General features: G+C 53.5%; 8 protein-coding genes across 8 annotated transcripts; 3 read left to right on the top strand and 5 right to left on the bottom strand.

The window, feature by feature from the left end:
• Window positions 1–604: 604 nt before the first annotated feature.
• On the bottom strand, window positions 605–4,213 carry CKM354_000190900 (uncharacterized protein; the record flags this gene model as incomplete). Its single annotated transcript, XM_044797044.1, has 1 exon — window positions 605–4,213. One exon carries the CDS (start codon window positions 4,211–4,213, stop codon window positions 605–607), a length of 3,609 nt encoding a protein of 1,202 aa, XP_044652979.1.
• Window positions 4,214–6,667: 2,454 nt separating this feature from the next.
• Window positions 6,668–9,078, top strand: CKM354_000190800 (uncharacterized protein; the record flags this gene model as incomplete). The annotated part of the gene is made up of 5 exons (XM_044797043.1): window positions 6,668–6,891; window positions 6,941–7,047; window positions 7,140–7,321; window positions 7,398–8,393; window positions 8,446–9,078. 5 exons carry the CDS (start codon window positions 6,668–6,670, stop codon window positions 9,076–9,078), a joined length of 2,142 nt encoding a protein of 713 aa, XP_044652978.1.
• Window positions 9,079–9,116: 38 nt separating this feature from the next.
• CKM354_000190700 (uncharacterized protein) lies at window positions 9,117–10,175 on the bottom strand (the record flags this gene model as incomplete). The annotated part of the gene is made up of 3 exons (XM_044797042.1): window positions 9,117–9,290; window positions 9,344–9,574; window positions 9,636–10,175. The coding sequence occupies 3 exons, from the start codon at window positions 10,173–10,175 to the stop codon at window positions 9,117–9,119; spliced, it is 945 nt and encodes a 314-aa protein (XP_044652977.1).
• A 353-nt stretch (window positions 10,176–10,528) lies between these two features.
• CKM354_000190600 (uncharacterized protein) lies at window positions 10,529–11,503 on the top strand (the record flags this gene model as incomplete). The annotated part of the gene is made up of 2 exons (XM_044797041.1): window positions 10,529–10,650; window positions 10,705–11,503. 2 exons carry the CDS (start codon window positions 10,529–10,531, stop codon window positions 11,501–11,503), a joined length of 921 nt encoding a protein of 306 aa, XP_044652976.1.
• A 64-nt stretch (window positions 11,504–11,567) lies between these two features.
• CKM354_000190500 (uncharacterized protein) lies at window positions 11,568–12,557 on the bottom strand (the record flags this gene model as incomplete). Its single annotated transcript, XM_044797040.1, has 1 exon — window positions 11,568–12,557. The coding sequence occupies one exon, from the start codon at window positions 12,555–12,557 to the stop codon at window positions 11,568–11,570; it is 990 nt and encodes a 329-aa protein (XP_044652975.1).
• A 446-nt stretch (window positions 12,558–13,003) lies between these two features.
• Window positions 13,004–14,084, bottom strand: CKM354_000190400 (uncharacterized protein; the record flags this gene model as incomplete). Its single annotated transcript, XM_044797039.1, has 3 exons — window positions 13,004–13,731; window positions 13,787–13,970; window positions 14,022–14,084. The coding sequence occupies 3 exons, from the start codon at window positions 14,082–14,084 to the stop codon at window positions 13,004–13,006; spliced, it is 975 nt and encodes a 324-aa protein (XP_044652974.1).
• Window positions 14,085–14,322: 238 nt separating this feature from the next.
• CKM354_000190300 (uncharacterized protein) lies at window positions 14,323–15,169 on the top strand (the record flags this gene model as incomplete). Its single annotated transcript, XM_044797038.1, has 2 exons — window positions 14,323–14,367; window positions 14,453–15,169. The coding sequence occupies 2 exons, from the start codon at window positions 14,323–14,325 to the stop codon at window positions 15,167–15,169; spliced, it is 762 nt and encodes a 253-aa protein (XP_044652973.1).
• Window positions 15,170–15,556: 387 nt separating this feature from the next.
• On the bottom strand, window positions 15,557–16,450 carry CKM354_000190200 (uncharacterized protein; the record flags this gene model as incomplete). Its single annotated transcript, XM_044797037.1, has 1 exon — window positions 15,557–16,450. One exon carries the CDS (start codon window positions 16,448–16,450, stop codon window positions 15,557–15,559), a length of 894 nt encoding a protein of 297 aa, XP_044652972.1.
• Window positions 16,451–16,639: the final 189 nt, after the last annotated feature.

The raw sequence follows: 16,639 nt of genomic DNA, 5'->3' as shown, positions 1-16,639 counted from the left end.
CACCACCAGCACGCCTTCCTCTTTCTCGCGGCAAAAGTCGACCCGCGGGGCTGTCAAACCAAGAAGTCGAGACGCGTAGACACTAAGCCGAGATCAGATACTCGAGTGTGCTTGGCTGTGCCGCTCGCTGTGCAACTGAACTCTGTGCAACGTGTGTTGCATCTTGTAGGACAGAGCTCCTCCGAGGTGGCGGGCGAGCAGCATTGGCAATGACATATGTGGACTTGGCTGTGTGAAGCTGTCCGGCCAAACTGTGAAATGCTCTTTTCTCTTGACTCGGAATCATTGCCGTTCTGCAGGCTATGCATAAGGTATACAAGTGTGATTTGCAAGCTGCACAATGTCAGCCGAGGTGAAATGAAATAATGTTGTCCGCGACACTACTGCCAAGATGCGCCTAGACTTCCAGTTGCTCAGGCACCGATATGTTCATATATGCTAGATTTTGTGCACACATGCGCCAGAGAACGATATAGACACGCAGTCCTCTTCAGCGCGTCGTTTCGAAAAGAAATCCCCAGCGCCATGCCACCGGCATTCAATGCAACTAGTACGCTCACAATGCTTGCAAACTCTCAATGATCATCAGCGCCCTCACCTCTAATCATGACGGCCTCTTGAAAACTTCGACACCCAATGTGGGAGTCTCTACCCATTTGCGCTCGGGTACGCCCTCCTTCAATCTTCTATCAAAGAAGCTACCATATTCTCCCACGACGATAGTCCACTCTGCCAACGCCCTACCAGCATACTTTGCCCTCGCAACACTCGCACCACGAGGCTTTACAGGAAGACCCACTTGCGAAACCACATCTGAGCGCTCCTGAAGTAGCCGATGTGCTGGACCAGGAAGCCTCGGAGGAAATAAGCGCATCGGCGGGAGAGGCTTGTTACTCGGATGGAATTCCAGCGAGAACTTGAAGCTCAAACTTCGATGCTTCGGCTTCTCTGCGCATGCTTTTGGACTAGATCCTGTACTGTCCACAGCAGACGGGGCATCAGTTCCGGTGCGCTCAGGACTAGCGTGGTGAGGCGAGTCTCGCAATGCAGGCGTCACTGACTTGGATTTTGAAGCATTCTTCTTCGCACCGCCTCCGATCATCTTCTTCAAAGTACCCATGAAACCCTTGCCATTGGATTCCTGGTCAGAATCCATGTTCGACGAAGAGGAGTCAGGCCTCAAGTCGAGATTTTCGAGCATTCCCGGTGCAGCTGCCGTACGCTTGGCCATCTTTATGTTGGCATCCTTGATAAGCCCGTCGAAAGTGATCAGAGACCCTGCGGGACTGATGATATTGTCGGTACGCATGATGAGCAGCCTTCGACCTGGGGCGGGGTGGCAAGGATAGGATTCCGGGCGCAAGCTGTTTTCCTGTTCGGCCTTGTCCCGTAGGTACGTGTAGTGCGACCAAGTATGCGTGAGGCGTTGCTGCAGCGTTTCGAGGATATCGAGCTCCAATGACTCTTCTTCGTCGTAACGGCCAAGACGCCAGCAAAGTAGACGCATGTAATATGCTCGCACCATTGGACACCAGTGATTGAACCTGCTCTCGAAAACATCCGGGTCCAGCAGGAGATCCATGCAAAGGTCTCGCTTGCGGTCCGGATGGCCAATGAGGACATTCCAAATGGTGAAGAGGAAAGCATACAGGCGAATCTCAGTCATCGTATTCTCGCTTTCAATCATCTTCTTGAACACAGCCTGCCAGAATTTGGAGTTGACCAGGGAGTCGGAGGAGGATCGAAGGCTGTCGTAGCGCACCAAGAGCACGAGAGCTTCCTCGAGGAAGTCTAGCATGGTATAACAAGCAGAGTGATCGAACATGGACGTTCCGCGGGCCGCTGCTTGCAACAGATCATTGAATGACTGCGCGAATAGCTCTCTCGCAAGCGGGTGGTCCGCAGTCCGCTCGGAAAGAAAATCTCGGATTAGCATTATAAGCCGGTTCTCGGCCATTAGTCTTACAGCATTAGTTGGTGGTACAGGTAAAGATGAAGCGTGGATATCGGGGTCTCCAAGAACGTCATCAAACGTTGGCGTGGGTGCGGCGTTGAGATCTTGTTGCGCGTGATTTGCATCGCGATGAATGGTCAACTCGAGGTTGGCTAAGATTTGCGCATGGACTGGGACCATGCAAGGGGCGCAAATCCGTTCCAGCTTGGTAGTACTTGAAGGCAAAAAGTCGACGGCAAGAATGTGGTAGTGCTTGGTGAAGACGTAGAAAAGGTCACTTTCACGTCCGCTCCAGCGTTCGACCCAGTGGCCCCACCACTGTATGTGTGCTGTGCCGACCGGCAGCGGCGGAGGTGTGCGCATCTTCCTCGAAAACTTCGCGAGCGAGTCAAAGCCCAGCTGTTGCAGGGCAGGAGGGAAGTTGGGCACAATCGTCGCAGAAACGTGCTCTGGAACGTGGTCGAATTTGCTGATGCCATTCTCCTGTAGCACGCGGCGCACATCGTCGATGGGCAGTTCCCAAAGCCGCACTAGAACATCAGCCATGCCAGGGACGAAGACGAATGCGTATGCGCAGGCTTTGCCACAGAACGTGACCAGGCTCGCAGAAGCGTTCCGCAGTGACATCTTGTCGACAACGAAAGCCATCTGCGAAGTCAGGTTCGCAATGAAGTTGTTGCGAACGTTGTGATGTACCGAATCGGCCAGGAAGTCTGACGAGCTGGACGTTAGCGAAGTATTGGAGCGGCTACCGTTGCCCATTGAGGCCTTGACGCGTTCATTGAGTGGACAGAATGGCGAAGGGGCCAGCCTCCACTCTGGTCTCTCCATGATGCCAGAGATGCCATCGAGAACGACAGGCCTGTCAGTCCCAGAGATTGACTGGTTGTTCTTGCCGGCAAGCATTTCGAGCAGGCCGGTCCACCATTTGTTGAAGATGCTCGCGCGGCGATCGAGATCTTCTGGACGTAGCGTTTTGTTGGAAGGATGGCAAGAGTATGTTCGCAGAAAGGGAATCAGAGTATTGCGAACAACATTCGCCTTGAGGGCGCTCGATTTGGACTCAAACTTGGAAAAGTCTGCGTCGAGGGCCCGGAACTGTGTCCATAGCTCATCTTTCTTCTTATTGCTCGACAAGGGACTCATGTGATGTTTTTCAGAGGATACTGTTTTCGGTAAAGGCGATGGTCGTTCACCCTTCATGGACGCCGTGAAGGTGCTGGGCAATCGGTCTGTCGAGAACGACTTTGGTAGTTGTGGCACAGCTGGAACTTTTGCCAGTGAAGGGGGCAAGTTTTCTTGCTGAAGGCCATCATTGGTCGCTTGCGTCAACCCCGATGTACGCGCAGCCTTCTTTCGCAGAAGCGTGCCTTTCCTCGCCACTGTCTCTCCAGACTTCGTCTCGCTCTTCTCATCACCTGAACTCAGCGAGTCTTGCCTCTCCTTTTTCGCTCTGCTATCCTTTTTTGATTTTGACGTTCTCTTCCGGAGCTGGAATGACTTTCTCCGTCCGCTATCTGCCACCCGTGGCGTGACGTCGCTAGTCTCTTCCTTTGCCGCTTCAGCAATGGGCTGCTCAACAATGCTGTCCACTTTTGTCGGTGAAGGAGATCGGGACGAAGGCGTGGAAGATGAGGAGGGATACCACGATTTTCCAGAGAAACGGCGAGAGAAGGATTTGTTGAAGGATGGACGTTGACTGGACGAGGGAGTGGTCGCGGTAGTGGATGCGGTCTTCGTGGATTCTACACTCGCCCTCGACTCGCGAGCAGCTGAGTGTATAGTCGATATACTACTGCGGACGCTTGGCGTATCGCATGGCTCCCTTTCTCCCGTGCTCTTTCGTAGCTGCGCTGCGATGTCGTTTGCACGCGGGAGAGTCGGGTGCCGCCCGCTTTCTTCTGGCGTGTTCCAGCCTGAATTGTCCTCTGGTGGAGAGGCTTCTGAAGGAGAAATGTCGACTGTGTCGTTGTCGGACTCGGCTGCGAGATACTCTTTTGGCACGCCTTTGATTTCGAGGACGGCATGGCTGGTGTACTCGCCAGTTTTGGTATCTGGCAGATAGGTGTATGAGGCTGCTCGCGGCAGCGCTGGCGCATTGTTCAAATCCGGTGTCACATTCCCCGTGTTCACATTCCTGCCTGTCAAGGACGCACCGCGTGGCCGCCCATTGCCTCTTTCACGACCTGTCGCACCATGCTGTCCGACATCAGGGTTTGGTCTGCTGAAATTGACACGATCTGCTGCGGCCAAAGCCATGCTCGACTCCCAAATGTCGTGGCCGCTCGGAGATGGCGCCGTGAGGTCGAGCGGTATTCGTTGCGGAAGAGAGTGTGTAGTACGCTACGAATCCATCTTGTACAGTATCAAGCGAGTGGCAGAGCTCCGATAGAGCTACAGAGTGGCCGGACGGAGTGTCGTCGGCGTGAAGCTGAAGCAGAGCAGTGCTCAGTGTGTCTCGTGGCTAGCAGCCCTCGCGCTTGTGAGCCGCGCTGCTGGGATGCTGTCGCAGCCGTTGGAGACAAGTCGGCGCTGGGCAGTCGTGATGGTGTTGTGCGTGGAGTCGCTGGGAGAAGCACAGCGGACCAGCCCTGTGCGACGTCGTCTGCTTCGGATGCGCGAGCAAATCGATGAGGTGAGGGCGAATGAGGGAGGTTGAGCAGCGCGTGCGGTAGGGGAGAGGCAGGCGGGTGTGAAACATCGTCGGAACCATGGCCGGTTCCAAGTGGCAGGGAAGACGAGCAGCAGTGTCGAAAAGAGGGACCGAGCGCCGAAAATAGCACAGGCATTGCATCAGAGCGCGAGGCTTGGGTTTTGCTTCCATCCAACATCTGCCAGTACACAGCGCGGCGAGTGGTACGGCGAGAAGGGAAGCCTCTCGCGCGGCTCTCCTCCATCATGCCCGTCTTGCGCAGTTCGACGCCCACCTGCACTCGTCCATCGACCTGCAAGCCCGCCTGCTCAACACTTGCATGGAAAAATGCTGCGCGGCGGGTCCGACGATGGCGTGCATGATCTACATCGGCAGCCTGCTCCCGAAGCCCTGCACCAATCCTGCCGTCACACACGCTCAATCACTCGGGATCATCGTCTAAATTGCACGAGCGCCTATTCGCGCACTTTCGCCCGTTCAACCAGCAAGTCACGCTCAGGCCACGCCATCTATCACTCGACCCAGGACGGCGAACGGTCGATGAGAGCAATCGGCGAGGACAGTCGCAAGGTGCAGTCCGGTTGAGAAGACGCACGCGAGCCTGGCCGCGTGTTTGGGTCAGATGCGATGCAGGACTGCAGACATGCAGCTCATCCGACCATGTTCCACCTGCAGACGATCAGGAGCAGACGCACACAGACACAGAGATAGTGGCGGGCCGCTTTCTGCAAATGCTGTGCACCTCACATCATTTGCCTGCGTCTCCCAGCGACTCACCACAGCAGAGTGCAATCTTCACAGCTCCACCACGACGACCGTTGCCATCGACGGCTGGGCTCGCAGACTATACCGACTCTGTGTCAGCTCATCTCTTGCCTCGGATCTCTCTCTGCCTCCAAGCAGCAGGTCCTCGACCCGCCTTTTGGTAGCAGGCTTCTGGTTTGACTTTTTGCAGAATCTAACCACTCTTGTTGCATATTTGAAGCGCAGTGCGGCTGCGAGCTCTGTCGATAACCACTGTCTCGGATTGCTGCGTGAAGGTCACCCACAAGCTGTGCTGTCTCGCTGCTGGTCTCGTCGGCATCACACGCCATCCTCCGGGAGAGCAACGAGCATCTACAGCTTCTAGCGTGCAGCCTCTCGTATATGCTAACAATTGCAGGTCACGCGTGGCAGTTCGAAAATTCGCTACATGCATGTGGACACACTACCATATGGCGGCGCTGACTGCCAAGACATCTCGACCACTCCGACCTCACTAGGCGAACCCTATACCACCGCAACGCTCGAACGATGACCGACTCTTTTGGCAAACAACTTTGACAAGTCCATAGGAAAGTGTGCGATATACTGTGTTCAGTTGTGCACGGAGCTGTAGTTCGCACACCATCCCGACATAATGTTTACACGTCCATCGTGTCTGTAGCAAAAGACTGCAACTGCGTTCGCGAGCGACCGAAGCATCAGCTGAGATTTCCTATTTCGGATGGCGCACAGGCTCTTTTGGCTGCTTTTAGACGAAGTCTGAACTGAACGCCTCTCTCCCATTGGCTTGAGACGGCTCTGCCGACTTCTAGTCTTCAACATGGCTTGCATGGAACAACGCTATACAGATACTACCACAGCGATGGAAGCACGTGGCGGCCACGCGACACGATACAATTCTCCAGACCAGTATTTGTCCTCCTCCAAGGACCTCGCAATCCTTGTGGGAGATGAGATCAGATACACGCTGGATGAGCCTGCAATCAATTTTGATCTCGATAGCCATTTTGCCAGCCTAGCATCAGACATGCAACTTGTTGACCAACTCCTCCGAGGGTCCAGGCGTTCGTGGCTTTCAGCCACAGGTATGGACGCCATGCGCTCGCTGCATAGTCCTCCACACGTGGTGGTTCTGGGAAAGGTGAGCCACGCTAGACCGCCAACGTTCATCGCACCACCGGGGTCGCCGCCGAATGCGCCATGGCCAGACCGATTGTGAGGCTTCATAAGAAGTTCACGCATTCTGTTCCATTCTTTTGTGACCCTCTGCGACGATTTCGATCCCGCTGATTACTATGCGGATACTCTCTTTATCTCTGCTCGCGGGAGCGGCTCTTGCGAACCCAGTAGCTGAACTCCAAGCCCGTCAGCTCGATCCGGCTCAATCATCATCATGTTCTGCGAGCCACACCGCTAGGTGTACAAGGACTTTGTTGGCATCTGCCAGTAATTTCTGCGCGGCACTCGGATACGGAACTACTGTTGTCAGGACTTCCACCAGCAGGACCACTACTTATAGGTGAGTTACTCAAGATCTCTGGTCGATACAGAGCTGACATGTTTGGCAGCACCATTCTGCGAACAACGACCGTCACTCCGAGGACTGTTACTGTTACCGCTCCGACTCCTACCACTACTTCTACGAACGTAGCAACTCGAATGACCACAGTAACGAGTACTGCTAGTTCAACTACTACATTCTCGACAACCATCACGGATCTCGTCACTGAAGCTATAGCGGGTTGCCCAGTATACGTTCCATCTCAGACGCAGCAGGATACCGAGACATCGACTACTACTTCGACCACAACATCATCCACTACAACGAGCTCGTCGACTCGCACAACGACTTCAGCAAGCTCGACGACTCGCACAACGACAGCCGTAGCTTCGACAACATCAAGCTCAACAGCAGCACCTCTAGCTCAGGCAACAAGCTGTCGCTTAAGGTCTGATCTGCCGCAATCAGGTCTTACTTGCGGCGTGACAGGAGCTTTTGTCGGCAGTACCAGCGGAGTGTGGCAGGGCGATGTGAATGACGGCCAAACCCTTACCTCCATCGAGGCATGCGCATTGCGATGTCGCACTTGGGAAGACCAAAGGCTCGTCGGAGAGTCAGGACAAGCTGGTTGCAAATCGTTCTACTGGGCTCAAGGCCGAATGTGTCAGCTGAACGTAGTCGGCACCAGTGGTAGTGGCTTTAGATCGGACGCAAATTCCTTCTACAGTGGCAACGATCTGGGCTGCTACGATTGTGCTAGAGCAGGCGGCTCCACTACAACAACATCAACTACGGCTAGAACTACGACGACGAGCTCGACCACTCGCACAACGACAATTGCAGTTTCCACAACGACCTCAACGACACGCGCGGTCACAACTTCAAGCACAACATTGAGCTCGTCGTCACGCACAACGACAACTGCAAGCACGACAACTACAACTGCAAGGGGGGCAAGCTGCTCATCCGGCAGTTCTTGTGGCGTTGCTGGAACAGCCATTCTCTTCACCGCCAATCGTGCATGGCAAGGCAGTTATTCCGATCGCAATACACTTGTTGATCCTGCGGGATGCGGCTCTGTATGTCGTGATTGGGAAGCAACTGGGACCGGTGGAGCTTCAGATCGACCTGGCTGTAAATCTTTCCTTTGGCAGCCAGGTGGCGGATGTCAACTTTATGCCTACGTGCTTAACGAGATCGGCTTCACACCCGACGCAAGTTCGCAGTACACCGGGTACGATTTGGCTTGCTATGGCTGTCCTGGAGTTGACAGCTCAACAACTACAACTACTGCCAGAACCACCACAACGAGCTCAACAACTCGTACGACTACAACTGCGACCGCGGTCGCGGCCGTCCCTCGTCAAGCGGCCCCGAACAAACCAGCCTGTCTTGTTGCCAACAATGCAGCACAGACGACTTCAGCATGCAGATGCGTCATTCCGAGCTCGACTGTGTCTGTGACGGCAACGACTGTATCGACCATCTCGGTTTCCAGGACCATTTGGAATACTATTAGTGTAAGTGCCTCTTTCTCCTCCAAAGTGATGATCGAATGCTGACGTGCGATAGGTCACCCCTACAACGACAGTCACTCCTGCCGCCTTTGTTGCGAGAACCACCCGTACAACAATACTCACACGGACTCGGAGCATGGTCAGCTGGTCAAGCGTGACTGAGACAATGAGGACAGCATCGGTTGTAGCCTACAGCCTTGCAGCAACACCCAGTGCTTTCTACATCGTCGACCAGGACATGGCAATCGCTGAATGGCCAGCTGATGCAGAAGAGATCTTCTACCACGTGCAGTACGACTGGAATCCGGAAGATGACGAGTATGCTCCAACAGTCTTCACCATCACTGGGGAGGATGAATTGCGAGTCGCGAATATGGCCAATGAGGACGGAGTAGCCGAGGGGTACCGTCTTGCTGGTGTTGGCGATGATGCTTCGGGTTATCAAATCGTCGCCAACGATGTCGTGGAAGGAGGAGTCTTTCCTTCTTGCAAGATCGAAGTCACTGCCGACGGCCAATGTCCTTTGAGGTGCAACATCGGTGGCAATAACGTCAACACCAGGAACAACGATGGTCTCTGGGCTTTGTCGCCCGAAGGCACAGAAGACGGGTTCCAGAACTTTATCATGGCCGCTGAAGGTGTGCAGCTAGATGGTGGAGATGGAGGGGGACAAATCGACACAGAGTAATTTGCAAGCGTTTAGCATAGCATATAGCGTTTAGCGTTTCAAACTTTTGCTCCGAGAAGAGCATCCAGTCGAAATCTGTGTTCGTAATCGAAAGCTTTCAGCAATCCTGTCAAGTGCGCTGCTGCCGCTAGCAACACCAGTACGTGGAAGATCTGGTGCGAGCTGCCAAACAAATCGAATTGCCCTGGCTTCCATCGCTCGGGTACCCGGGCCTGTATATCGCATCAGTGACTGTAGCTAGGACAGGGCAGTGGGAGCGACTTACAGCATATATCACAGCACCAGTGATGTACAGCACGCCCTGTAGAACAAGCCAGCTCAAACCAATCTGCCTCTGCATCTGCTCAAGTCCATAAAGTTTCAAGCCATGCAAAACAGGCACGATGGCAGAAAGACCCATCATAATAAACATGGCCGCTCGAAACGGCCTCCACTCCGAACTTCGGAATTTGGGATGCATGATCACAATGAAGGTTCCTGCTCCTATCGTCGTAATCTAATGCCAGGATGATCAGCAAGAAAATCAAACATTGATGTTTCGGGCTTCCGCTACTCACCATCGACCAATAAACCCTCCTCAACGCCTCCTCCCTCGCAAACCCATAATAAATACTCGGAATGAAACTCCCCCAAATCAGAAAAATTATTCCCATATAATCCAATCGATTCCCGAATTTTTGTACTGGAGCTGAATGGTTGGAAATCGTATGGAATGTGGCACTCATGCCTAGGCAAACTGTTGCTCCGAGGAAGAAACAGGCGAAGACGAGGACATCTTGGTGAGTGGCTTGTTGGAATCGTGGTTTGAGAGAGTGGTAGAGGAAGGTGCTGGAGAGGATTGCGAAGAGGGAGCCGAGGAGGTGGGTCCAGATGTTTATTGTTTCGTTGTGGAGGGAGAGGATGCTGTGGAAGGATTTGGAGTAGGAGTTTGAGGCGGGGCGGTAGTGGGAGGTTATGTAGTGGTTGTCTTGTTGCCAGGGTTCGATTTGGGCCCAGGCGAGGGTTTTGGAGAGTTTTTGTTCTGTCTTTTGGAGGAGAGTGGGTTGGTCTTTGGAGGATGAGGGGTCCGCTGTTTTGGGTGAGGATTTTGGAGGCATCTTGTCTTGGAGTCGAAGCAGAACAACGGGGGAGTCAAGAGTGAGTCCAATTTAGTGACAATGGAGCGAGACCCATCTATATCTATTGTATGCGCCTGCCGAGTTAGTTGACACGTGAAAGTGTCATGTTGAGATGGAAAGTGAGAGGGACGAGTCTTGGCAGTGACGAAAGCGAGAACGACGAGCTCCGACTTCCCTTCCTCTCTTCACTGACAAGAATGCGTCTGCAGTGAGGACGGTGATCCACCATTTGTCCCGCTCATTGGAATCTCTACACGGCCGTATCAGCCGCTTGTAGATTTGCAGCTCAACACAATCTGGATCCCGCCGCGATCAGGTACGCCAACAGCCGCATGTCCAACTACGCACGACCGCCTCCCAGACGAGGCGCGTCTGGAGCATGGAATCGGCTCAAGCACGGCGGACCTACCGACCCGTTGGACGTGTATGGACTTCCCTCTAAGGGAGAAATGAGGTGCTTACCCATGACTTGAAGGCACTAGACTCCGAATGCTGACAAGTCATGGAGATTGCACGACTACAAGGCACAAGAAAGCTACTATGCCAAGATTGTCGAGCGCTACATGAAGTTCTGTGCATTATCTGGCGGCGGTGACGGGCTTGAGGCTGCCTTCGCATCCTTGTCCGTGCGGGAAAACAATCCATTGGCCAACACTGGCAATGGGACCAGCAATAAAAGGCCGCCACTCACACAGCGGCCGTCAGACACAGCTCGTCCCAACGACTTGCCGAACATACTCCTCGCCATGCGCCGGCTTCGAGAGGGTATTCTCGGCTCGCGTCGAACAGACCACTTCGCTCAGCGTGCATACATGTTCATCATCCACGCTAGTATTCTGACCAAGTCGTGGGAGTCTTACCTCCCTGCTCTACAGTATCTGCTGGGCACAATACACAGACACACTCCTCTTTCTCTGCCAGAAATGCAAGAGTTTTCTGGATACCACATCCTCGACTTGGCATGTCGTCAGGATGAGTTACTGGAAGCATTCGCAGCACGACTCAGATTCAAGAATCGAGATCGAAGGATCGCCACTATCATCCATGCGCTTGTACACGACGATTGGGTAAGATACTGGAGGACGAAGAGAGCCGTCGATGGGTATCAGCGAGCTATTATGGAGTACGCGGTTGAACGCATGCGCTTGCACGCCTTGAAGTGCTTGGGCAGAGGATACCTGAACGCCGATCGTGCCTTTGTCGAGCGTAGTGGCGACAAGGTATGGGAGGAGCTCGTGAAAAGTGGCGTGGGCTGGCAGTTGCAGGACAGCGGCAACGTGGTCATTCGCAAGCCTAAGCCGAAGTGAGGTTGATTCCAGCATGACTGTACAGAAGCGCACGCCCTCAAACACTTCGATTTATTACACACTATCACTGGAAATATGGCCACCTCCAGCATCCACGCTTAGCAGCAGCATTGGGATTTCTTGCCTCTTGGTTCACGACCTGACGCTGCTCCTCGGATGGCACCACCATCGAGCGCAGCAGCAATTTTGGTACTTCAAGAAGAACTGCCTTCCGACCATACATCTTCTCCAGTCTTCGAACAGCGTGCTCGACAGATTCCCGACCAAGCTTCGTATCGCGGGTCTCCGGCTTTGTCAAATCCGTAATTCTTCTGTAGTCGGTCCTCTCGTCGAAATCCCGCCCCTTGATCGCCTTCTGCAAGATTTTACCAAGCGTCAACCCTGAATCGTCATCAATCTCTACATCCGAAGAGATCTGGACTTTGCCAGGAATGGCAATCTTGAAGGCTACTTCAACAAGGGTAGCCTTCGGACTGCAAATGTGCATAGTTTCCCAGGATTGAGGTTCGCCTTGCAGGTATCGATTCAGTGAATCGAGCAGATATGTCCGGACATTGACCGTTTCTCCTCCTCTACCCAAAACGCACCCGGCATGATATTCGTGATGCTTGTGGTTATGGGCTTCTTTGACGAGCGCTTTGTTGAGTTCGACGACTGTGAGTGGTAGGATTGAGGGCTGACCTATGTGTAATTCGGGCAGCTGGAATCGATGATAAGGACCGATCATTCGCGTTACCCAAATTTGAGGAGGTACATCTGGGATTCGCAAATATAGGACTTCTTGGAGTTGTTTGGAGGTCTTGACAACGTCTCTGAATTGCTGGCTGACAATTTGTGCTTGTAGGATCTGGGACGGGGACAGGTAGGTGAAGATCAGATCGAGGAGCTCGGCAGTGTTGAATACAGCTTGTCGTGCTGCATCGGTCACCATGAGACGCGTGATACGCGTTGATGTCGCGTGTTGCTGAGAGGTGTCCGGTCTTGCCTTCTTGTTCTTTGGCTGGTAGCCAAGGTCGCCGTCATCAGTCTGGTTTCTACGCTTGCGGCCACCCATGCTGCAGGAGTCTTGAAGAGGACATCCGCTGACCAGTGGTTAAGGTAGAATTTCGAACATGTGGGAGGAAGAGGGAAGATCCTCCGCGACGTGAGGTTTCATTAGATGTCGGGTTCTGCCCATATCCTTGAAGCATATGGTTTGCAGGCTCTAGCGAAAGTCTAAGGTTGGTCAGGAGAACAAGAGTATTGGAACAACGAAAAAGAAAGGTACGAAATCGTGAAGGCCAAATTTGCTAATAAGTTACGTAGTTTGCGTTGCACTCATCCGCAGCTAATATGTCCGCATCTATTTGTGTATCTTGTACTTCGCGCTTCGGTGGTCCTGTCGAAACAGCTCGATTCGGTATACGGCAGCTGCTTGCCTGACTGGAGAGCTCTCTGCGCCCTCGTTGCTGCTAAGGCTTGAAAAGCGCAACTGAAAGCATACAAGCATGGTCCTCTCGTCTACTCATCATCGATGATTTGCAACACAAGACCGTCCCTCAGCTCTTCCCACGGCAGCATGATTCGCGAAAGGCCAAAGGAGACCTCCTTCGCCTGGACGTGAGCTTCTGGCCCCGAACGCCTCAAGATCTCTCTCTTCAGATCTCCGAATAGTCCATACCTGACATCCTTTGAGACTTCGACTCCATCTCTGCTAGACGTGAAGATATGAGTGCAGAAGAATGCAGTAGCGAAAGGGTTCCGCGTAACAGCTTGCAAAATGTGCCCGATCGTCCATCCCTCACGTCTGTATGGCGCTGTGATCCACGTCCGGCAGTTGTACTCAGATCGTTCGCGGAAGGCCCACTCGATATCGACTGTCACACCTGGCGTTGGTCCGTCCGTGAAATGCATCTTTTCGAGCAGTGGGGCGTCAACTCCAGCTAGAATCTGTTGCAATCCCTTCAGCAGCTTCGGCCCGGCGTGCACTTCGGCACTAGTGAGCAAGATGCCGAGAATGTGTTCGGGGCGGTTGGGTTGGACCAATAGGGCGTTGACTGCGTTGGGCATCCAACGATTCTCGTCGTCTTCCGTGTACCCCCTGATGCCTTTCGGCAAATCGTATTCCTCCGAGACGAGTGTCAGGAGATGCGGACCTACGAGATGTGGACCTGGAAAGCCATGCTCCTGCACTCGCCAGATCTGGCCTTTATGGCGGAGTCGAACAAGTAGCTTCTCTTGAATTGCAACTAACACCATGTTAGCTAACGTTTCCAGTACGCTGACTCGATTGGAAGAACCTACCGGACGAAGCGATCACATTGCGGAAGAATTTGCAAATGCGCTGCGCTTTGACGATATCGCAGACATCGAGATAGACGAGCACATTCTCCATGAGTTCTGCTGTATCGAAAGCCGCGTCTTGAGCAGGTGTTCCAGCTGCAAGTGCGACATCTTGCTGATCCTGTTCCTCGGTCACACTGTCGGTCTGTGAGTTGTTAGCTCGAAGGCGCCTTCGAGACTAGAATTCTTGACATACCACAGCACGAGATTTGGCGTCGGCATTGTCGAAGATAGAGACCTCGGCTTCGAGTGGTGACATCTTAAGACAATGTCAACTTGTTACTGTTGAACGTATTCGGTCGAATTCTTTGAGCGCGAGTGGAATGTTAAGCAACGGTACTAGCATATGTGGTGAATGATGGGTGTGCCAGCACGTGCTTCCTGACCCACTCTGGTGAATGCTAGGGACATGTCAGCTGCGTCTCCCTTCACCAGCTCTACTTTCTTTTGCTTGTCCTGTGTAGCTCAATGTCTGTCCATCGCTCGACCTCGCAAACATGAAGCGCAAATACACTGGAGGCGGCCGTAATGGCACAGCAAAGGTACGTTCCGGTCAGTTGCAATGCAGTGCGATCCATTGTATGAGACAGTGGACTCGAGGTCCTCGATGCTGATCTGTTGTGGCAGCCCAAGTGGGAGAAACGCGTGTTCCAGCGTGCGGACATGCAAAGGGCGACACGGCTGAGCAACCAGGGCGATGACTCGAGCGATACGGACTCGAATGCTTCGGTCGTCGATCTTTCGCGCCTATCCGAAGCCGACTACAACGCTTTCAAGCTCAAACAAGCCAAGCTCGCCAGAACGAATGCCGCCATCCAAGCCGTCATATCTACGGTGGAGCTGCTTGAAAATATCTTTATACACCTCAGACCACTCGATATCATGAACGCAACTCGAGTCTGCCCGCACTGGAAAAGAGTGGTCGAAAGCTCGATTGCACTCAGACCGAAGCTTTTCCGTACCGTGTCTACCTCTGGCGAAGTCGGGCGCACCGATGAAATGCCCAATTCGCTATTCAGGCCCACCGCACCAGGATGGCGGCATTTCAAGCCAAGAGGTCCCGCTATGAAGGAAGCTATCGAAATGTACCTCAACGGGCAACGGAGCGCCATCCTAGACGATATGCACATTACGGTTGAACCCGCTCAGAAGATGACAATTTGCCTTCACTGGAAAGCTCTTGAGGTGATAATAGGATGTGCGTTGGTGTCTCTTCCTTTCAGAAAAGAGGGATGGACAGTCGGTGAGGCATTGCTTATGGCCATGTCAGAGGATCACCTGACTTCCTGGTACGACCACTCTCTGCAGTACGGGGGGGGGCGGGGGGTGGGAACGACAATCTGACAGACTTGTTCGCGAGGCTTCAGCTGGGCGGTCGTGGGTTCGAGATCGAAAGCGAGGAGATTGAGTTCAGGCTGTAGGCGCAAGGCGGCGTAGAGGCGGCATTGAGATATGCGGTGAGTGGAGGGTCTCGCTGGGCCCGGGAGCAGGATCATACTGGAAGTATTGATGCATGCTTGACTCAGATGCCGCTGCCAGCCGGAAGATGTTCTGCATTGGCATTCGACGGTATGGTGGTATCGTTTCGGGCATCAGCAAAGATGTCTCGATGCGGCAAGACCTTCTGACTGCGTTAAAGCGCTTAGCATGGAGCGAAGTAATGGGGTCCTTCTGAATTCCATATTGTGCGGAGACGAATCTCTCATTTTTGGTGCTCGAGCATACGCTGCGTCATCTCTTGCTCTGCGATGGCACGGAGAAGCCTCTCGTCATAAAGTCGGCGTTCTTCCCATTTCTGTTATTTTGTTCCTTCGTCGAGAACAAACTCTTCACATTGTCGTTTTCCATCTTCCGTTTCTTCGCCTGCTCCTGCTCCCTCACGACCTTTGCGGCGATTGAAGCGGCAGATGAGTTGTTGATCCCATTGCTGCCGTTCATTTCGTCTTTGGACTTCTTTTCTCCTTTGCCTTCCGCATTGCCGTCCCCGTTCTCGGTCTCATCCTTTCCTTTCTTCCTCTTCTTCCCTCCGCTCGCCTTCTTTAGAGAATGTGCCAGGCCCTTCTCTTGCAACGTCTTCACCCTCAGCGCTAACCTTGCAATATCTGTTGCAGCAGTGGGCAGAATTGGGATGATATCATTACTCGCGTACTCGGTCTCGCAGGTCAAGCACTTCTCGCCCGAGACTTCCTTGATCGCGCTGCCCGAAAAGGCATGTCCACAGGGAACCAGATAGGCGGCTTTCGACCCTGGGCCCAACTTATCGCCAGTCACTGGACACTTCCAGACTTCCTTCCTCACGCCATCATTCGTGGCGTCCGTGTCCACCTCAAACTTGACTTCTACAATGTCTTTCAGCGACTTGATCGCGCCTTGCGTAATGACGTCCGCGTCTTCCTTCCGCGCTCCCTCGACAAGATACTCCAGTATCGTTGATTTGTTGTACAGCTTTCCCGAGGAGTCCGACACAACGGGCTGCGCAAGAGGTTCGCGGGATATTGGATCCGTGGACCAGTGATACTCCTGCTGTTCGTGCTGTGCCTCTTTGACCTGCGCAGTGGTCTTATCCTTTGCCGCTTCTTTCACGAGTTCGCGACGCGTCGGAATGCTGCCGCCATCGTTGCCCATGCTTGCAACGCGCCTGCTGAGTGTGCATGTTAAGGTCAAGCTCAAAGTTGATGGCCATCACCGCGACCCGGAAGAAAGTTCAAGCGTCTTGGCACCCCGCCAAGCCGTCTCTTCACTTCATCCACTTGCCCATCCTACGCACACCCACCTCCACAGCCCGCCTTGTTACTGAACTCGTCCCTTCCTGCG

The sequence above is a fragment of the Cercospora kikuchii genome (genome assembly GCF_019650295.1).
Source record: "Cercospora kikuchii DNA, contig_00001, whole genome shotgun sequence".
NCBI lineage: Eukaryota > Fungi > Ascomycota > Dothideomycetes > Mycosphaerellales > Mycosphaerellaceae > Cercospora > Cercospora kikuchii.
This window is presented reverse-complemented; position numbering and strand designations above follow the sequence as displayed.